General features: G+C 48.1%; 1 protein-coding gene across 1 annotated transcript in view; it reads left to right on the plus strand.

Moving 5' to 3' along the window:
• LOC142576256 (uncharacterized) overlaps nucleotides 1-22,691 on the plus strand; it is a 62,127-nt gene that overhangs the window by 12,230 nt on the left and 27,206 nt on the right. Inside the window, exons 4-10 of the mRNA XM_075686296.1 lie at nucleotides 1,108-1,548; nucleotides 5,424-5,555; nucleotides 8,882-9,092; nucleotides 10,069-12,401; nucleotides 12,477-12,625; nucleotides 15,340-15,557; nucleotides 21,349-21,403. Of these exons, the coding sequence (XP_075542411.1) occupies nucleotides 1,108-1,548; nucleotides 5,424-5,555; nucleotides 8,882-9,092; nucleotides 10,069-12,401; nucleotides 12,477-12,625; nucleotides 15,340-15,557; nucleotides 21,349-21,403 (3,539 nt within the window). The remainder of the gene's footprint in view (nucleotides 1-1,107; nucleotides 1,549-5,423; nucleotides 5,556-8,881; nucleotides 9,093-10,068; nucleotides 12,402-12,476; nucleotides 12,626-15,339; nucleotides 15,558-21,348; nucleotides 21,404-22,691) is intronic.

Genomic DNA, 22,691 nt, shown 5'->3' on the forward strand with positions numbered 1-22,691 from the left:
ACACGGAGCTATTGGCAACGTACCTGGGACAGTGAAGCTCTTAATAAATTCCGCTATTAGGCCCTACTTAAGAAATTGGCAGCCTATGAGAAAAATGCGACCTACACAGATTTTTCTTTTTTGTCATCGTCGTCCTAGAATAGGCCACATCCCTGCGGCGCGCACTCCTACCTGTGAAATTGTGATGACCTTCCTATGTGTGATAAATGTGGTGAATCTCTGCCGGTGTTTGAACTCTTTTTATAGTGTTGAGAAGTGGAAACGCAAAGACAAGAATATTTTCCTCTGGCGCACAGACAATACATTCCACTCCACCCGGAAATGTTTCGTGGCATAGAGCCCAGCCGTTTTTCGACACTGAGTTAGTTGTAGGTTGCTTACAATATTTACATCGCGAGTTATGAGCCCCCTATATTCATGGAACATTCTCTCACGGGAGGTTCCTGCTGCGATATATTTTTGTAGAGCACACACCTCCCACTACTTGCGCTTGAGGGCCCTGGTGGGGAAACCTTTATCATCATAGCACCCATCACTATTCACTGTCATAATTTTCATACTTACAAATCTAGCGCACTTTACAGCGAATAATTTTATGTCTCTTTACAACAGTGTTACACATATTTTATGTCTCTTTACAGCAGTGTTACATCTACCATGAACAATTTATATTTCCATTAATAAGTCATCAATAATTCACATGGCGTTCTTTTGCCATATTTAGCCCTTGCACCAATAAAAATTAAAATAAATAAGTAAATAAATAAATGCTTCCTTCTTGGTGTGCACACAACCGTGCCCTGGTAGGTTGAACCGGTTGACATGGCAGCATCGGGTGCGTAAAGTGTTTTTATAACGTTCGATTGAGGTTGCCCGGCTGGACTATACGAAGAAAACCCGGAAAGCGATCCGATGAACGCATCGCTATGAAACGACACAGCAAGACGATCAGCGCCTTTTGATCGTTGCACTGTCTCGTTTTTGTCCCTCGTTGGTTGCATTCAGGACCAGTTTGTTTTCATCGGCCACTGTCACCGTGGCTCTCGATCTCCCTCTGGTACAGTGGGCCTGACTTCCGAGTGCCTCAACCCTGCCGCCGCCTCGCAGGTCGACGCCCTGACCATGATCTTGTTGCTCTCCTTGGTGGTGACCGTCGATTTCTGGAACGACTTGGCTCTGTCCCTGGCGCTCGACGTCTCCAAGCGCTTCGGGCTGCGCCGCGGCAAGCTGTTCGCGGTCCTGTGCTCGTGTTGCTTCATGTGCGCATCGCTTTTCTCCGGCGCCGTGGTGTCGACCACGCTGCTGTGCCTGCTGGACCGCGTGCTGACCACCATGTTCAAGGAGGACATGGACCGGCCCCAGGACCCGGTCGCCCCTCCGACTAGCGGCATCAGAGGTGGCTCGGCGCAGGGCTCGTTGCAGGAGTCGAGCTCAGTGCGTTCTGCGATGATCGCTGGGGACCAGGTGCTCTTCGAAAGGCTGACGCAAGTCGTGTTGTCCATGAAGAAGCCAGTCGGCATGGAACAGAATGCTGCCTCAATCTCGGAGGTAACCGCGCACTTCAAAATCGGGTGAGGTATGGGAAGTGTGTCAGTATGTGTGTGCTGGGGTGCTGTAAGGCGATACTATTCCAAACTGTTTCTATTCCATTCCGGCCGCTAGCGCTCCACGATTAGTAAAAAAAATATATTTTCGCGCCACCTCCACTACGCCTGTATGACACGCGACGTCTCGAAAACCGCGAGAACTCCCTATATCATATAGTGGGTACCCACTGAATAATCATGATTACGCCGAACAAAAGAATAAAGCATAATTTCTGAGTTTACGCATTTTGTGACATTATAGCCCTCCGTCTCCAGTCTTTCGTATATAGAAGAACCAGTCTAGCAACTGATTCCCTTGTTGCAGCGCCGCTGTGTGTAGGCAATGAATACTTAGGACTCTTGAAGAGCAGTTTGAATACGAGGAGCGGCAAAGGAAAAAAGAAACGGGAATACGACCAGCGGTGGTGTTCTGTCAACATTACCACTACTCCCATTATTCCAAATTACCATTACTACCATTATTGTCAAGCAATGAAGCATTGCATACCCCCCTTCGCAACTCTAGCGGTGTTTTCAACAGCTTCGCTGGAGATCCACTTTCGCAGGGCCGGAATAGCGAGTCAATTTCTTCCGTCATGTTATGTTTTATAAAAGTCTCGCAAAGCACTTCGAGATTACTTCGACGCTCATCCTAATCAGTGGTAGTGATACAGTAGCATACATCGCTATAAAAAAAACGTAGAATGCATTCCGGTGAAGCATTCATTGGAGGAAACGGTGTATAGTTCCAAAAACACCCTTTTCTATAGGCGTAAGGGGGTGAAGTATACACAAACGAAAACACCCTTAGAGGTGCAGATTTTCTGAGAAATTGCCTTAATGATGCGAAGCACCTGTTGTTTTTCTCCGTAAACTGTGTGTTGTCGTTGCGAACAAAATTTATGAGCTATAGAAAGAGATGAGGCGATTGTATTTGTTCGTCCACTTAGCACGCTTTGATGAACGGCAAGCTTTTCCATTGGTAGGAAACTAAATGTCTGGCCAGAATGAAGTGTTGCAGGGAAACAAATAATTTTGAGTAAGATAAGCAAACACTTGTATCATAAAAACGACTTTGCTTTATTGTGGGTGTTACGAAAAATTACCAAACTTGGATAACACCCGCCAGGATGTTTATTTAAAGAACCTTGTAAGAGATCTGACAATCGCATCGGAATAGGAATAATGCAATGGGAGGTAAGACTGCAGTCGGAATCATACTTTCCCAGAGTTGCCAATGGGCCCATTTGGTCGCGCTCTTTGATGAAAAGGTAAATACAGGCCGACGTTGCAATAATATCACGCATGACCATACCGCAGGCTCGGTCCATGCGCTGTAGAAAAAAAAAAATTGGCAGAGACTTTTAAGACTGCTTGCGTATGGGAATGCATTATAGCATTATTATGGAACGCGTGTAGCATTATAGCATTAAGCATTATAGTCCCTTGGGTGAAATCTTTTCGATTGAGTAGAGATAGCACCGATGAAATCCGAAGAACAAGTGACGCACGGGAAGCGGCGCGCTCATTTCATACACTCCTGACGTGCTGCCACCTCCTACCGATTGGCTGCGCCGTCACGTGCCCGATGACGCACGCACTCAGCCACACCTTTGGTCAGTCAGATGGCTGCGACGTGACGTGTGCAATGACGCACGCACTAGGCACAACTTTAGTCAGCTACAACCTTGGAGCCGCCGTGGCGTCGGGCAAGAGTGCTCGTCTCGCACTCTTCAAGGTCCGGGCTCGATTCCCGCCTGGACCGAAATGTAACAAATTTTACTTTCAAAGACATTAAATTACTTTGTTTACAGGAACCTCCTTGAGAAATTTGATGTCAATCCGCGCGTTTTTGACGTGTTCTTACTCTTTGCGCCGTCGGACATTGACGTGTTTTTACCCTTTGCGCCGTCGGACATTTTTGGTACCACCACCCGGTCCCGCCTCCAACGATGACGCCGGACTTTCGCGTAATGAGGCACGTAATGCTTTCGCATTAAAAAATCACCCCCTAAGCACTTCGTACAGATGGCTAACCAGCGAAGCCGAAACGTGCGGTCCCGGTGTTTATCACTTGGTTCATTAAACGATGGCTTGGTAGGCTGCCTGATCGTCGGTACGCAGTTGCTGCTTACGCTCAGCTTCTGGAGCCTGCTCTTGTGCCGGGGCTGCAGCATCGGCACGGCGTAGAGGAGCTCTTTCCCGGTTCTGCTCGCGGCGCTGCTGATCGAAGGCTACCTGCTCCTGAGGAGCGCGTATGACGCTTTGTCCAACCATTTCGCGGTCGGAGAGAAACTGCTGTGCGTGCGCTAGGCTGCGGCGCAGAGCAGCAACGTCACTACTGGCGCAGCTAATTTCACACCACCTCGATAGCACAAGGCCTTTTCAGAAAACTCCGATCCTTAACGTCATGTTACCTTGCCCGACTGCCATAGAATCTAGTGGGAATGCCCTCGTGTAGGCAACAGTGATTTTCACGTCAGCGCTTTCATTACGCCAGCCTTGTCAATGGAAATTTTGAGCCAGGTAGCGTGTCGTCATGAATCGGAGTAAACAGGCCTTGTGCTATCTAGGTGCTGTGGGCTAATTGCGCGCCTCTCTTTTCTTTTCGCGCATGCGCATGAGGTTGCGCCACAGACATATATTCGGCGTACAGGTGACCGACAGACGGACGGACGGACGCACGAATCGGCTAGCCATATATAGCTTCGCAGTAAAAACCTTGCGTGAAGCAAACAGCTACACCTCGATGCCGCTTTTCAGTTTGGTAGATTCCGGGCAGTACCGGGTAGTATCAAAGATACATGTATGTTAGATAGTATCTTACATACTCTTTGGGTACTTTGTATCTCTATCATGATGCGTCTGGCAAAACTTTTATCAGTGTCTGATGCATGCAAGCATGTATCGTGTATCTAAAGATACAAGATAATGCTATCACAACATCACCGTGCGACACTATAAACGTTGGCTGAACTCCGCTCCTCAAGCTGATATTACTACCACTAAGCCACCTGAAAAAATGAATAATTCGCTAACAAAGGCTTTACGCCAGCGGTTAAAAAAAAATTGAAAAATCATTGTAGCTTTTTGTGCCCTTTGTATACATGATGCGTCACAAAAAAAAATGTCGCTATCAGCGTTGTTGCTGCTATACACCTGTCCGGTGATCCGGTGTTGCGTAAACGGTAATACGTTGAAGGACAAGGTAAGACTCCACAGTGGTATTTGAGCCATCGTGCGCATGCATCTTATTGACATTCTCCTAACTGTATGGCGACCCGCTAGCTGGTCGGCAAGCACAGAAGCGACCCCCATCAATTACATGAGCAACAAGCAAAAACCGCTGACAGTGCCGCGTATAAAGGGCTTTCATGTTAACAGGATAAAGCAACTCCAATAAATTGTTTCGGAAGGAAAATATTATACTTGCAGCAAGAAAGACAAGAATCTTGAGATGCCAATGCACATTTTAGTAAAATTAAAATAGAATGATTAGAGTTAACACATTTCCAAGCAAACATTTTTCTGCATACGCGTTTGCTGCTATATTACATAGCTCTATAATAAGAAATTTGCGAATGTATCGAAGTATGTTAAGATAAAAATGGAAAGTATCGTATCGGATACAATAATTGCGGTAGTATCTTGTGACTGTATCTCAAATACTGGTTGCCCGGGTATCTTGTATTGTATCATGATACAATTGCAAAGTATCTTTGTCCAGCTCTGACATTGCCGGGTAGCTACCGCTAACCGCTAGTGTAGTCATCAGCCGGACGCTCTAGCAAGCAATGGACTTAATTGGTTCGTGACGACGGTTATGACGCTTTACAGGTGGGGCAGGCAAGCATCGCTGTAGTGCCGAAGGAACCACAGGAGGCCGAGGAAGGAGGGTTTTCAGCCAAGCGCCGGTTCAGCCAGTGGCGCCGGAGGTGGTCCCGGAAGCCGAGTGCGATTGTTCCGCAGGTGATGAGTCTTCTCACTCGAATATATTTTTTTTTTTCGTGAGCAGGAGCGATAGTGCCTCATTCGTGAGAAACCATTTCTTGGGAATTGCTTCAAGGCAGGGAAGTGCGCTTATAGTTTTGTTGCTTGTACGCATCCAGCAAGAAGATAGGCAAAGACAAGGATCGTAAGCCCGGTGGAACTGAGCATATAAGCCTCGAAGGTCAAACTAACACAGCAACCGATTATGAGTGCACTATATCGACATGGACCACACTTATACACGTGTATTTTGCAGCAGATAGAGCACATGACTCGCCTTCAGTGGTGTTAGTTTTGAAAGCCAGCGAGTATCTGGCAGCATTGAAGCGGACACGATTTCCGTTTATACATAAAAGGCTATAGTAGCATAACGCAAGCCGTTTTTACTGCAGGCGTTGGCTCCACAATGGTGGTTGGGTAAAAACTAGTCTACTATGTGCTGCGCGAAAAAACTCATTTGTCTGGTGCTGAGGCTGCCAACATTCATAAACGCATATCAGTACGTTATTCGTATGCTTGTGAATATAGCCCCTGGAAAACCTTTACTCTTTTTGCTCATTGCCCAGCGAGCCCTGAAATTTGGCAGTCTCGATACTATGAGGTAGCCGCATTCGAGGATTATTGGCCAAGCGAGGAAACGCGCCAAAGGAAAGGGCGAGTGTGCACAGGCGACCGAGTTGCGAATAGGGGCGAGGGGAGGAAATTGGAATGGGGGGGGGGAGGGGTAAAGCCTGGGTCGGGGCGTCGTGCGGGAGCTCTCGCAATGCAATGGTTCCAGGACTTACATTTGGAAATGCGTTTGGCTTGAAATCAGGGGTGTAATTAGGACTGAACCAAAAGCCAGTGGGACGTCTCGCATTAGGCGCTCACGGAAAAAAATAAAGTGAAGCTGTACAGGATGATATGGGCTGGACAAGTTTTGAAGTGAGGGTAGCTGAGAATAAAATTTGTTTCGAAGAACATCTGAGGAATATGAAAAAAAAGTAAATGGGTTGAGAAAGCGTTCAGGTATTTGTACAGAAAATACATTGATTCACAATGGAGTAAAATAACTAGGAAGCTTAGTAGCAAGTATATACGACTGGTATACTAAGCAACACGGTGACAAACATCGTCAAACGCAAGGTCAGAGAGGCAGGGACAATCTCCTGGGTGGCAGTAATGGAAAAGAAACCTGGTCTGAGTAAGTACCCAAGTGGTAAATAGGAAATTAGGAAAAAGCTATTTGTGGTAACCAAAAGGGAATTAAGCTATGTGTTTTTCGAAGCGCGATCAAGATGCCTTAGAACACATAGTTATAAAGCGAGGTACACCATGGAAGAAGAAGCATGTGCTTGCCGCGGTAAAACTATGGAAACGTTCTTTTAGAACGTGGAGATATCTACACAGCTGTCGGTTTAGGCTCCTCTGACCATCTTGAAGGTTTAGGGATAGCGGAGGGAAAGTAAACGTGTCCGCGATAGAAATTAGTAAAAGGTTATTGGAGGTTTGGTGCCAGAAAGGTAGGGCTAACCCAATCAACGGAGGCGTACAAGAGCCAAGTTTCCAATAGTGGTTCAGAAAGTTTGATGCTTGGAATTACTTATTTGTGTTTTTCATACATAAAAGAAAGGTAGGACACTATAGCCACGTTTACATGAATGCGACAGTGTCGCATCGCATCGCATTTCTAGCGCATCACATTCATGTAAACAGCAGTAATGCGCTAGGAAGGCGCATCGCATTAATGCACCAGGCGAGAGTAGATTTACGGGCGCGAGTCGACTGGTAGGCTACACCTATCATTCTTCTTTCCATAGCTCGTTGCGTCATCCTCAATTTAAGTAGAACCCTTTTCGTAAGCCTCCAGGTTTCTGGCCCGTACGTGAGTACTGGTAAGACACAGCTGGGGGGGGGGGGATGGGGAGGGTTATGCACTTTTCTCTTGAGGGATAATGGCAACCTGCTGTTCATGATCTCAGAATGCCTGCCAAACGCACCCCAGCCCATTCTTAGTCTTCTGATTATTTCGCTCTCATGATCCGGATCAGCAGTCACTACCTGTCCTAAGTAGATGTATCCCCTTACGACTTCCAGTGCCCCGCTACCTATCGTAAACTGCTGTTCCCTTCCGAGACTGTTAAGCATTACTTTAGTTTTCTGCCGAATAATCTTTAGTCCCACCCTTCTGCTTTGCCTCTCCAGGTCAGTGAGCATGCATTGCAGCTGGTCCCCTGAGTAACTAAGCAGGGCAATATCATCAACGAATCGCAAGTTACTAAGGTATTCTCCATTAACTTTTATCCCCAATTTTTACCAATCCAGGTCTCTGAATACCTTCTGTAAACACGCTGTGAATAGCATTGGAGAGATCGTATCTCCCTGCCTGACGCCTTTCTTTATTGGGATTTTGTTGCTTTCTTTGTGGAGGACTATGGTGGCTGTGGAGCCGCTATAGATATCTTTCAGTATTCTTACATACGGCTTGTCTACACCCTGATTCCGCAATGCCTCCATGACTGCTGAGGTTTCGACTGAATCAAACGCTTTCTCGTAATCAATGAAAACTATATATAATGGTTGGTTATATTCCGCACATTTCTCTATCACTTGATTGATAGTGTGAATATGATTTATTGTTGAGTAGCCTTTACGGAATCCTGCCTGATCCTTTCGTGGACGGAAGTCTAAGGTGTTCCTGATTCTATTTGCCTTAGCAAATACTTTGTAGGCAACGGACAGTAAGCTGATCGGTCTATAAATTTATCAAGTCTTTGGCTTCCCCTTTCTTATGTATTAGGATTATGTTAGCGTTCTTCCAAGTTTCCGGTACGCTCGAGGTCATGAGGCATTGTGTATACAGGGTGGCCAGTTTTTCTAGAACAATCTGCCCACCGTCCTTTAACAAGTTACCTGATCCTCCCCAGCTGCCTTCCCCCTTTGCGTAGCTCTCAAGGCTTTCCTTACTTCTTCCGGCGTTACTTAATTGTGGGATTTCGAATTCCTCTAGACTATTCTCTCTTCCATTATTCAGCACTCTTCCTAATTCAGCACTACACTGCAAATTCAGTAACACTAGCCTGACTCTATGTCCGGAGTTGGCGCTTGGGCCACAAAACACAAATTTATCATAATAATAATAATAATAATAATAATAATAATAATAATAATAATAATAATAATAATAATAATAATAATAATAATAATAATAATAATAATAATAATTGATTGATTGATTGATTGATTGATTGATCGATCCTTCAGGATAATGCCCTTCAGGTTACATTCTCAGCTCCACTTTAATACCATCGCCGGTCCCAATGCAGGAGCAAGTGAAGGCGCTGATAACAGCTTCAGGAAAGACGGCAGTCGTCGATTCAACCGCCGAGCACGCTACAGCTGAAGGCGGAGCAAGGCCGTATGAGGCCACTGCAGCTCAAGATGTCAATTTGTCGGCGGACACCGGAAATCAGGCTTCGACAAGCGGAGCGCCTCAGGCGCTTCGGACACTCGTTCGAGTTAATCTTGATGAAGAAGGTGATGGCCACACTTTCAACTTTCTTTTTTTGCAGGATTACACATTGCCTCTCGCCATACCATTGAAGCTATATGTGCACCGTTAGTAGGAACAATGATGTAGCCTGATGCATTTCATTCTGAGATTTCTCTCGCCCAGTTTTATATAGTTCTAGTAATTGAACTAACCACATGCGCCATCACTGAAGCGTCGCGAACTCAGTGGGTGTCATGAACACGAACCTCTTGGAATGCAAGTGTAAGCTTTTGGTGATTATGACTAACACATTCATTTACAATAAAACCTGCACACGAGTGCCGTCGGAAAGATCCAGGACTTAATTCGTATGTCTACCTTCCTAACTGGTATTTCAGCGCTTACTTGAGTGTTCGGCTTGCCATCGCAGCGTTTGCCCGAAGTACTCTGCTATATTGCTAGGGTTCAAGAGCGAAGTATGTAAAAGTGGCACTTCTTACGGTGGCATTTTCACGAGTTAATTGGAGTCCGAGCCGATTCTCTGAACAAAGTCGGCTGGCACTGGTTCCCAGCTATGACGGCCTTATACCAGCACAGCGAGCAAAAATTTCCGAAATGTGTATCTTGAAATATTGAAACTGCGAAACAAGATAAAGTAGAAGGAGTACCACGTGAAGATTTTTTTAGCTAAGCTTATTTGCGTATGCAATGCATTAACCTTGTGGCTCCCTTTAGCATTTTAGGACTGTACTCTGCGAACGTAAACATTATCTGAGGTGTGAAATCTCACGTCTTTGTCACTTCAGATGAAAACATGCCACGCCTTCTTTTCACTTGAGAAATTAATAGATGTATCGTAATCATGAAGACCACATCGCAATATTTTATCATTTTATTTGAGGAGTTACCCCACAAGAACAATAAAACATCCGCATTGACATTATTTTACCAATTCCTAATCCTAAAACCTACAAACGTAACCACAATGAAATAGATAGGCTTCCTCTTCTCCGTCTTTAGGTGCTTTCAACTCAATGACGCCGTCCGTCGTCGAGAAGAAAGTGTCGCTGGATGAGCAGCGCAAGCTGGAGGCACCCTATCGGTTTGGCGCCTCAGCGACGAATCCAGACCAGAGCAGAGCCAACATACGCAGGGTGTCGCAGTCGATATTGCAGAGCAGTTTCAGCAAGACGCAAGAGCCGGGCACACGGAGCCGTCCCTTGAGCAGGCTGTTCGGGCGGAGCTTCTCCAAGAGTCACCCGACCAGCAAGGAGAGCGGAGCCTCCAAACTGGTCACTAAAAGCAGAAAACGCTCAAAGGTGCTTCGCAGCCTCAGCGTCATTGCTGGCATCTTTAGCAGGCGTTTCTCGGAAACGCAGCCCAGGCTGGCCGACGAAGATAGCGTCCACGCACACGACCAACCCGCCGCCGCCCGAACGTCCCCGCCGCCGCCCGACGCCAAACGCCACGTAGTAGAAAACGAAGCCAAGCCCGACACCGACAAATTGGCGGCGACGGATGGTCCTTCTGCTGTAGGCTACGTTGGGAAGTCTGCGCAGTACCGTGCGCCGTACGTTGGAGGGACGTTAGTCACCGTTTCCGCTCAGACAGACCCTGGCGCTTCTAAAGCACCAGTGGTCGAGCCTCGCCCCGATGTCTCCACCAAGGACCCTTCCACTACCATTACGAGTACAGTGCGCGCAACTGACAATCATGGTCCACCCGTGGCTATTACCAAGTCATCAGGTTCAAATCTCGCAGTCTCCGCTACCGCAGCTGTCGCTACACCGGTTCTGGACACGCACGCTGCCTCAGCGTCGCGCGAGCTCAGCTGTGCTCGTCCGGCCAAACCAACAACTCACGAAAAGAGAGTCAGGGGCACGCTGACACAGGGGAAGAAGCTGCAGAATGAAGATCCCGTTACGGCCAAGGCCGAGAAAGTCGGCAACGACCAAAATACCCCCGTTCCCAGCACGCGTGAGGCCTCAGTGTCACAAGAGTGTAGCTCCGTTCGCCCGACCAAACGAGTTCGCCAAAAGAGTGCCACGGGTGGGCGCACGCCGGTATGCGGGAAGAAGCTGCAGCCTGGCGGTCTCGTGACCACCAAGCCGGATGTTCAAGTCGGCGGCTACCAAAAAGTTGAAAACGTGGCTGATAAAAGCGATGAGAAGCCAGGTTTCAAGGAAACTCGTAAGGAATGTCGTGAGGCAAACGAACAGATGGCCGTGGTTACCGACACCATCGCTACAAAGGACAACTTCAAAAGCGAAAGAAAAGGGTCGCGTGGTGTCGAATCGCTCAACAAGGAAGTGCACCCTGAATCGCATTCAAAAACAGATAAAAGTGCTGCCAGCAAGAAAGGCAGAAGGTCTGGGAAGAAGAGCAAAGGCTCGACGCCCTCATCTCGCCGCCAGTCTTCGCATCCAAAGAGCAGAGCGTCCATATGTGAAAATCCGCCAGAATCTCAAAGTACGCCGAAGCATGAAGGACAGACGCAGAGCGAACGTTCAGACCCTGAGTTTTCAGTCAAAGTAGGTCAACAGCCGGTAATGATACCTTCTGGAGCCGTTTCGACTGAGAATAACAAGAAACCGCACAGTGAAGATGATAATCAAGCTGCTCCCACCCTTGCAAAAGAAACAGCGCAGCCTAGCGTTAGAGCACCTGACAAAACCCGTCCCAGCTTGCCCGAAGAAGGCGTTGAGCACAAGCAGGTGTCCTCTCAGTCAGACTCTAGTCAATTGTCCGCATCGACCGCAACCGAGTTCGAGAGGGGAGCTGTGCGACGGAAAACCGGCAGCAGCGACGGTAGCGTCTCCCGAAACTCGAGCCGCAAGTCCAAATCTACCGCCAGGCACGACCAAAGTATAGACTCTTCGGCAACCAAGGGCAGCGCTAAGGAACGTAAGCAACCTGCCAATGCGTACCCCGACGGCAAGGAGACGCAGACTGAGAAACTTAAGCCCGAGGAAGAATCGCGTTGCAAACTTCATACCAATGACACGGATAAACTGCCGCATCCGCATGAAATCGCGAAAGCACTTGAAAGCACAGTGGTGCGAGAAGATGAAAAGGTGCTTGAGGCTGCGAAATCGAATGAACCGGCGAAGCCTGCCAGTTCTTCGAGGACTTCTGTCGATCAAGTGCATAAGTCCGTGACGAGTATAAGGCCATTAATAGATCAGCAGCTTCAGCGCGTTCCTATCATAAGCAGTGTATCGATTCGCAACGCTCGGCGTGCTTCTGGAACGAGCGTGCAAACTCCTCGGCGGAAGCAATCCGTCGTATCCTTCGGCACAGGCACCAAGGAAGCGGCGGTGGAATTCGATCCGAAGCACCTTCCTGAAGAAGTGGTGAGTGGGATTAAGCAACGTGCTCGACCACGTAATCAGGGCTCTGCATGTGTCGCATGTCTGGTGTCTTCGCAGCCGAAGGCGTTAGCGCATCTGGAAGAGATGGGACCAAAACTATCGAAGAAGAAGAGCCTGTCCACTATTCTCAAGGCATCCGGCTCGGCGACGGCGCCCCGATGCGAATCCTTGGTCGACTTCGGCGATACGCGCTTCACTCTGATCAGGTACGCTCTGATACGCATGCTTAAGGAATGACGTTCTCAGCGATTTAAGTTGTGAAAGAAAATGTGCGGAACGTTGCCTAAAAACAATGGCTAGATGTACAGGACTTGTCCGGAGTGTTGTCGCCTGTATCGAAGCTTTGCATGGTTGGGAATTGATGAAATGCCAGGGACTTTCGTCTGACACCTTTCCACGAGTGGCTCACGTAACCACACCTTAGGCGACTGCGCGCGTGAGGACGGCCAGTTAATACGTATTATACGGCCGTCCGTATTATACGTAATACGTATAATACGGACGGCCAGTTAACGACCTGAATGCCCTAGTTGTCACAATGAAACTCGAGTGGTAAGCATCATCGAAGATTAGTCGCCGGAACCGATACCTGTGATTTTTCAGCTTGTATTCGACAGTGTGGCGGTGACTTCTCCCCACTATGATGCCTTCTACTCGTCTCCCAATGTAGGAAGTTAGGAGCATAAAGTTAGCGTGTTCGCAGCCTCTGTTATAAAAAAAATAGTGAGTAGGTTGTAGATCGTTCAACAGGGAAACTGAAACAGCCAATGAAGCGCCCACCAGAACTTGCGATCATTGTCTCGCGCGGAGTTCTTGGAATTAACAGTAACATAAGAGCCCGGCCCACACGCATATATAAAGGTTCTTTCACGTAACTTGAACTGAGGATTTAAAAGATGTGGTTAGCCACAGCAAACGTCGGCTGCAGCTGGGATAAAATAACACCATATGGTTTGCCGTAACGGGGCGCACCTGTTTTCTTAACGGGACGCACCTGCCGTAACGGGGCGCACCAATGTTTTCTTATATCCTGCTTGATTAGTTAATTAACTAAGAATAATTATGCAATCTTCTAAATATTCACTTTATGACCAAGTGCGTTTCGTTGCGTTGTAGAGGGGATTCAGAAACGACCGATCCAGCTTTTCGTGGCAACGTACAATTTGCGTGTCGATTTCATTGGGCGTTTAAAGAAAGCCCGCTAAATATGAAATCAAGCTCATGCGTCATCGTATTGCAGCGCTCTCAACCGTGCGTCGAGCCTATCGCTTATCAGGGGTGGCGGCGCTTCCTTTCTGTGTGCCACCGCCAAAAATGCTGACGCAGTGTGAAGCCGTTGCCTATACTGACGGGCAACTTTCTGTGGCTATGAAGGGAAAGCTACGAGCGCGTGGCAGCTGCATATGTGTTACTGCGCCAAGTAGTTCGGCAGCATTTGAGAGTGCTTTTGGTTGCTGGGAACAGACGCTGAATCAACGCAGTTTCCACGTGCGACGGTTTCGCGTTTCCCCAGACGCGGAAGGCAAATGCCGCAAACTAAGTAAACCTTTACGCTCAGTGGTGTGTGCTGTCTTTTTTACCTTTTGCTAATAAGGTGTTTATGTTTTCTCTTCCACACCCTAAACTAACGTGGATTAAAAACGCGGGACCGTTTTCAGAAGCGCTCTCACTTGCGCGCGCTTTGCCTCCATAGCTTTCCCTTCATAGCCGAAGAAAGTTGTCCGCCAGGATAGAGCCGGAGCCGGTCACTTCGCCACGGTCCGCGCGCAGGGTTCTTTCGCACAAGGCGCGGTTGAGAGCGCTGCAATACGATAGTGCATGAGCGCAGTCACGTGGTTTGATTTCATATTTCGCGGGCTTTCTTTAAACGCCGAGGAAAATCACCATGCGGCATGTACGTTGCGACACAAAAAGAATGGATCGGTCGTTTCTGAATCCCCCCCCCCCCGCCCACATCGCAACGAAACGCACTTTGCCTTCAAGCGAATATTAAAATGTTTGCATCAGACATCTAAGTTAATTAACTAATTAAGTGAAATATAAAAGATACTCTAAAGTGTGCAACAAGACGCCAAGCCATATGACATTGGTTTCATTCAGCTGCGGTTAACCACTTCTTTAAAATCGTTGGTTCAAGTTGGGTGAAACAGCCTGTACATGTAGTCCCACATTCACGTGTATCGTCGCCACGTTGGATGGGACTTCTACAGCACGTTTGGGTCAGATGTTACATTTTGAATTGCCAGCATCTCCAAAGATATCAGGTTATGCGTGAATACTGCTCGAGGAGCAGAGATACGCTGAACTCACATAGACACAGCTGTAGGAAACAGCTTACATGCTCATCATGCCATCAACCAAGGAGAATAAAGAATTAATGAAAAGTACGTTTGCTCGCGGAGTCGTGTCACTAACCTGCTCTAAGTATACTTCACAAAAAACCACGCAACTTTAGCATTTAAACTCATGCACGTATGACTTTTATGTAACCGGGCCTCGTGCCATTCTTCTGGTTAACAGAGAAAACGACGGCAATAATTTTTTTGTACTTCAATTTGCTTCTGTTGCACTTATTGCTTACTGATTACGCGATAAATACTCTTCGCGAGTTGTTTCTTCGCTACAATTACTTTTACGGCACCTCGAGTGCCATTTCCACGACGCTTTACCAGCGTGTCTTTAGCGACTCAGTAGCGAAAGACGAGAATCAGAGGACAGAACGCAACTGTCCGGGTTTCTGCTTGGACAAGTTCCGCTATTCTCGCGGGCGTTGCTCATTTTAGTCCCGTCGAACGCTGAATTCGATTTCCGAGTGACTAACCGAACGGCTATGCAGTACTCCGGTGCCAGTGAATTGTGTCACATTTTGATGGAGCGAATTTATTTGCATCAAATCGCACCTGCCTTATGGCGCTTGCAGCCCTCTGCGCAGCCCGAAGCGTGCACCGCACCCGCGTCATCTGTCGTCCAGCAGCCGCCTCTCTCGGATCTCAACGGGCAGTGTGTCTTCGCTGGCCGACAGCGACGCCCGCGGCTTTGGGCGGCAGCCCATCACCCTGCGACGCATGACCCGCACCCGCGGCTACGGCTTCGAGGACACCACCACGCGCAGCGCCGACAACCGGCCCTCTATATTGGGTGACGCCGCGCTCTTCAATGCTTTTAATCGGACACTACGTTCACAGCGGTTGCTTAGGGAAACGCTAAACGAAGGCAATAAGTCGAGCCGTGGTCGACACATTGTTCGTCTAGAAGCCTGTCATCGTTGTCTGCGTACCAGTATGATTGTTGCATAGAAAATTGCCAACGAAGTCCCGCTGCGGCTGCTTCTTAATTTGAAACGCCCGCGTCAGAACGGACGTGTTGGCGTAATCCCCACGTGACCTACCTTTGTGCCGCTTTCTGTGACGCGCTGACGTGAATCCGTCAGGTAGAGCCACTTCAGTATTTCATTTTCTCCGCTTTCTCATTTACAAAAAAAACATGCTTCGAATTCGTTTCACTACAAATGGTCAATTTGTTATCAAAAAGTCTGGTCTTTGAATTAAGCTTGGCCCAACTTTTTCATTGTCCATTTAACGTCTTTTGGGGCACACGCGTGCCTATCAATCCTTGTCATACGAGCAGACGAATATTTGCATAACCAATGCACGTGGGTGCTTTGCAGTTTTAATTCCGCACCTCAAGGAAGATGTTCCCTATTTTGCCGTGGTATTGTTAATACGGCTCGTTAAAAAATCATTTGATGAATAAGACAATAAAGTTGTGATACAAACTTGTCTTGCTGATTATGCGTTATGCGGCTAAATGTTGAGGAGTAGTGGTACAGCGCCCGTATTACAACCGTGGAGTTCTTTGTGCGAACCCAGCAGATGACTCGAGGCTTTTTTTTTTCTTTGCTAATTTCTAAGCAAACTCACCATCTAGGTCACTTAGCTCACCAGCATTGCTTAGCGCCGTAAGATGTCACCATTCCAGTGAGTGGAGCCTTGGTGAAACAGGAAAGGCGACACGCGGAAAACCTTGTGGCTACACCATTTTAGGGTTCCCACATATAGCTCACTGTGTTGTCACAACCACAGAACTACATTATATAACAGCACAAAACGACAAAACACAAAGACAAAGGGTTCGGGTGTTCGTGCATTGTCGCTTCGCACTATTATTGTAAAATACAAGCGCACGAAACCACCAAAGCTCCCATCCTTTTGCACGGGACAAGATTTTTTTTTTGTGAACGAATGCATTGCATTTGAAAAGGGCGAAAGATCCAAACTAGCTGCTTTTGAGTACATTTCGCGCACAAGAGTGGCCCAAATACTTGATAGCGCCATGAAATTAACGCCATCTCTGTGGCTCTGGTATCAAATAACATTTTTTCACCAACTAAGGTTCAACAGTTTTCGGCACCTGAAAACATCACCCACAGGGCTATTTCAGAAAGCTTACAAGGCCTAGGAGTGAGGCAACGAACCCATGCGTATGTTAAAGACTCTCTCTGACCGTACTGCGCAAATCACAATCGATTAAGTGAAATAAGAAAAGATAAAACTCAGAAGCCGGGGCACGCCACAAGGATCAGTCTTATCTCCCTTTCTATTCAATGTACCTATGATTGACCTGCCAGCACAACTAGAATATATGGAGGGATTGCAACATAGCCTGTACGCCGATGATATCACCCTTTGGGTATCAGGTAGAAGTGATGGGCAGATAGAGGGAACTCTCCAAACAGCCATACATACAGTCTAGAAATATGTCGTGGATAAAGGATTGAGGTGCTCGCCGCAAAAATCCGAGTTTATTTTATACCGACGGACACGCAGGGGCCATAAGAGTTCTACGGACAAATCAAACATCACGTATTTTCCAGATGGCAACCAAATACCCATTGTCGACAGCATTAGAGTCCTCGGACTCCGCGTATCGGCGAACGGTCGCAACGGGGAAACAATCAGAATACTATAAAAGAGGGCACAAGAAACAATGACACTAATTAAGAGAAGAGCTAATCGACATAATGGAATGAAAGAAAACGATCTGGTACGACTAGGCCAGGCTTTTGTCATTAGCCACATAGTATATGTAACCCCCTACCTAAACCTCCAAGTAGCAGAAAAGACAAAAGTCGAAGGCATCATTAGATGGACATTCAAACAATCCATAGGATTTCCGATGAACACATCGAATGACAGGCTCCTAACCTTAGGTGTCCACAACACGCTCGAAGAACTCATACACGCCCATACGACAGCGCTACACGAAAGACTCGCACAAACCCCTACTGGCAAACACATACTTACCAACCTTAGGGTAACATACGCACCATAGTATGGCACTAAAGTAGACATTCGCCACGACATGAGGGAGCAGCTCATTATGCCACCGCTACCCAAAAACATCCATACCGAACACCACAGGGAAAGGCGGGAGGAAAGCGCAAGGGCTACACAGAGGAGAGTCCAATGCTCTCAGAACGTGATGTACGTCGACGCGGCAGAGTGCACAACTAATCAGAATATGTCTATCATTGCGGTGAACTCTGAGGGTGATCTTAAGGTCAGCGGATCTATTAAAACCAACAGAGCCGAGGTGGCTGCGGAATCGGTCATTGCTCTCCCAATGGCTTCACTGGCACCCTGCAATGAAGTTTGCCTGTACATGTCGCGCCACCAAGCAGCGGCCGTGAGCGCCCGCGGGTAGCCCTCGCCGTCATTTCACCACTGCCATGGTGCGCTCAGGCCCGCCTGAAAGCCTGCTTTTCCAATTTTCTAATGGATTCATCTCGGCCTCTTGGCAGCTCCTTCGTGAGAAGTGGGAACAAAAACAACAAGCGCAGATACTTCTGCGTTAAGGATTGTCACAACCGCGAAGGGGATGTCGGTATCAAATTGTACCGCTTCCCTTCAAAACCGGGTGTAGCAACCCGGCGGCTGAAGTGGATAGTAGCGGTTCGTGTCGGTCTTGCAAATTTCTGTTAAACGAACTAAGATGTAAATGCGAAAACAAGAAAACATTTTTGAAAACCAGCAGTGGTATCCGTAAAAACACACAATAAAACGTCAACTGCATAAAAACGCGTGAACTGATTCCCTCTCTTGTAAATTAGTTTAGGTAGTTGTTCCGCTCTTCTTACTCCAAAACAAACGCGCAGTGGTTGTTACGTGTCAAATCTAGCTTCGTAAGCGCTCAGTGCTGGAGCTTTGTACGCGCTGTTTCTTCCTGCGCCAAGATCCAGATGCGAATTCTGGAACCGAGCTCATTCGTGCTGATATATTCTCGCGCTTAGAACAACAGAACTAAGGTTGGAGTACACTGCAGCACACGTCGAGTATTCGAAAATTAGTGTTTCTCTCGCGAACGCTAGCGCATATTTGTTGAGCCTTCACGTTGTTTAGTCTCAGCTGATTGCTCTCTGTGATGCTTCAGCGGTAATGCCCTCTCACATTCGAACCCGAACGATAATACCAGAATATGCTCGAGGCACTTTGTCAACGGAGAAAAAAAGTACTTATCTGCCAATTCGCCAAAACATCTACAATTGTGAGGTGCAAGACACGCTCCAAGTAATGAAGCAACAATTGACAGTTCAGAGACGTCCACAGCCACATTTGCTCGCTTAAGGGTCATAAAATAATTATTTGTTAACTAACTTTGAGTTCGACGTCGTAAGCATGCTTCCTATGTTGTGACAAATACTTCGCGACCTGCGGAGGTTGCTTAGTGGCTATGGTGTTGGGCGGCTAAGCACGAGGTCCCGGCCACGGCGGGCGATTTCGATGGGGTCGAAATACCAAACACCTATGTAATTAGATTTAGGTCCACGTTAAAGAATCCCAGTTGGTCCAAATCATCCCGGAGTCCCCCACCACGGCGTGCCTCCTAATCACTCCGTGGTTTTGGCACCTAAAACACCTTAATTTAATTTAAGCACCCCGCTGTGATGTTCGCGATGTTTACTTCTTTGACACGATATACATGGTTGTAGTCGTAAATCTGACGTCCTTTCTCAAGCGTCAGTGGTACAAAATGGGCCTCGATGTTTTCGATTGCCTTGAAACCGCAATTTAGAACGTGCGACAGGTTTCAAACGAGCGCCGCAAAAGCATGCCTCCGTAGCAGTGGCCGCCTCGGTGTTTCGCGCAACTGACACGGTGGCGCTGACAGCTGAGCCGATCGCTGCGCCGCCTGACCATTACAGGGAGCCACAGCGATTCTAAACCTGCAATATTAAATTACGCAAAAAGGCGCATTTCGCCGGAAACACAGCGAATCCTGGCAAATTTCCGCGGTCAGCGGGTTGTCCACATCATCTAGGCGCCTGCGCACTCCTCCCTCCCTGGCAACGAGGCGGCCGACACCGTGGCTCGATGACTCGCAAGCCGAGCCACCGGGGCGCCACGGCTGGGGCTTACAGGGGACCGGATGGTTGGCCACAGGGAGATAACTAACCATTACAGATTGGGGAGGAGGGTGCGTTTTCCTCCCGCACATTCATCCCTTAATAAGCAGCAGGCGGTGGCATGGCGCCTCCTTCAAACCAATACGTTATCCAAATCCGGTGACTTATGATCATTATCCAGAACAATATTAGGCCAAATGTAAATTTTGTCAAGAAAGGGCGGACCTGGATCACATTATCCGGGCCGGCCCGCGGGCGCCCCGACAGGGCCGAAAAATTAAGGGTCGGAAGCAGTGGGAGACCGTGCGGCTCACCTCGGCCCCCGAAGACCAACTTATGGCCGTCCAGCCGGCCGAGGATGCCTTCAGAGCTCGAGGGCTTCTGGCCGCCATCTAGGCGGAGTGCCCCCCCACCATTCTACCGGCTACATAAATAAAAGTTATTTCTTTCTCTCTCAGCGCCTACCTATATTCTAAGCAGTCTCAGTGCTGCTCTTTGTCGACTCAACGCCAAATCAATTTAGACTTGTGGACTGTACTTTGGACATCATAGGAACATTCCTTTCGCTGAGACAGGTGGATTGTTAACAATGTAGACGATGTTGACGTATTTCTTTGTTGAACATATTAACCCACCCCTTATGTAATACACCCGGGGCGTATTTAAGGGGAATAAAGTTAGTTGTAGTGAAGGCGAAATTTCGTTTTTATTATACTTTGTGTCCGAACCGTAGCATCGTTGGCGTCAGTAATGTGCTACCAAATGATCCACGTAATTTTCACGTATCTGAGTGAGGAAAATGAGGAAAATTATTAAACATTTGTCAGGTTGAGTCCTCGCTTATGCTTTCAAACACAAAACAATGCTTCCTAATGGTTCAACAGTGAAGTAGGTCTATGCATACCGATTTCAAATCCATGTAGCCACGCTAAGCTGGTGCGGAAATTTCGAGGAGGGTTTCCTACCAGGGCATCGCTCTTGCATCCTCTATAGCCTAAAGGCCACCTGTCACAGCAACGCTAATGCATTCGCATTTAGAATTGTGTTGCTGATTAACTTGTTCCGCATTAATTGTCTTGTAAGTTAGGTTTGTTAAAAATTATTGATATTGAGTAGTTAGTGTTGCGCCCCAGTCTGTGGAATGATGCCTTCAATAGTAGGAGGCTTAGGCATGTTCAACCGCCTGTTTAACCTTTCCCGAATTAGACTCTGCAGATATTCCCTAGCATTAAACAAAAAGAGACGCATCGATGCTACCGTGAAAGCTGCCAATTACATGGGTGATTTGGTGAACGTCGTCACTGACGTCTTGGTTAGTTCCCTGTGTAGTGTTGCAATTTGCCGCCCAATAATGTTCAGTTATCTGTGTCACTTTATTATGCCCGCTGATTCAATTCTTTCGGATTTTTTGAAGCGACTGCTAAGCTGAGCAAACCTGCAGAGACATAACGAATATAAACCTACGCATGAGTGAGCTCTCCGAATTTGCACATTTCTTTTATTTCACACATATATTTCCTCTTCCAGGCAGCCGCATCACAGACCACTTCGCGTCACTGAGGAGAAAGAAAAATGTCACGAGGTGAGCGCTGGCAGCTCTAGCGAAATCGGGTTAAATTAGGAATTTGTTTACACACCAGATCACTTACGCGACCTGGTGCTCTTCATCGCATGTCTAGTTGTTTCCGTCCTCGGTCATTTTATGCAGCCGGTCGCTGACCACCTTGCAGTGAGAATTTATTTCAACGACGATTGTGATGCTTCCTAAGGCGAAATTTGAGCGCTGCTCTATTCGTGTTTTCATTTAGCGATATATTGTCTGCGTGGACAATCTGTCTTCGTGCAAATGGAGCGAAGGGTGGCACGACTGCATCGCTAATCTGGTAATCGCGAGAGGCAGCGAGTGGGCGGCATGTGGACGCAATTCACAGCAGCGGCCGCAAATAGACGTCACAGACGACAGCCGCTACTCTGGCGCCATCTCGTAGCTTTCGTCGCCGCACCGCGCTTTTCTTCCCACGCTTTCGCCATACCCTCCTTCACTTTCCTCCTCATTGTTCCGCTGCACCCTCCTCTCCGCTTTCCTCCTCGCGTCTTTCATCTCCCCTTTGCGCTCCGCATTCACTTTCATCTTTCGCTGTGCTCGTTCGCTCGCTTACGCCGCCGACAGCGACGCTCGCCACAGGAACGGGCCACTAAAGCCCAGAGCACATGTACGCTTGCGGACGCACGCTAGCTCGCGTTCGCGCGCCCACGCATGCGCAGACGGTGCCGCATGGCTCGGACGCGTCGAAACGCAGCGTGATCTCGGGGAACAGCACCTGCCCGGGCGGGAACGCTGCTAGCGCGCGACGGCGAAAGACGTGTGACGTATCGGCTTCGTCGATTTTCGGCTGGAGTCACGGCTAAATCCTCTGCACCCCTACAAGACCAGCGTCAATCGACGCAGCAAACCGTCTGGACCACGTGGATACTAATGTTCACCAGGTGGGACCACTTTTGAAGATTTTACGACCGAATTACACCCGCCTACGTGGGCGACGCCGTTAGGCCACATGGCGACGCCGACGCCCGGCGGCGTGGAACGGGCTTCCCGAGATAAAATGATGGCTCCCGCGTCATTCCTGAGCGGTTACGATCCCGACGCCATGGCCTGGATGACGGTTTCAACATCATAAGATCAAAACTCCGCTCCTATTCTTACATTTCGGCACCAATCTCTCAATAAAGCGGTCGCATGTCGCTCACTCGTTCAAGCCAAGACGGCGGCGTCCACCGCCACCCCGTCCTCCGGCGCACCGGCCGGCAAGACGCAGCCTCCTGCCTCGCGCGCTGCGGGAAGCAAAGGCAAGGCCCTTACCAACTGGAAG

This window comes from Dermacentor variabilis, chromosome 3 (genome assembly GCF_050947875.1).
Source record: "Dermacentor variabilis isolate Ectoservices chromosome 3, ASM5094787v1, whole genome shotgun sequence".
Classification (NCBI taxonomy): Eukaryota; Metazoa; Arthropoda; class Arachnida; order Ixodida; family Ixodidae; genus Dermacentor; species Dermacentor variabilis.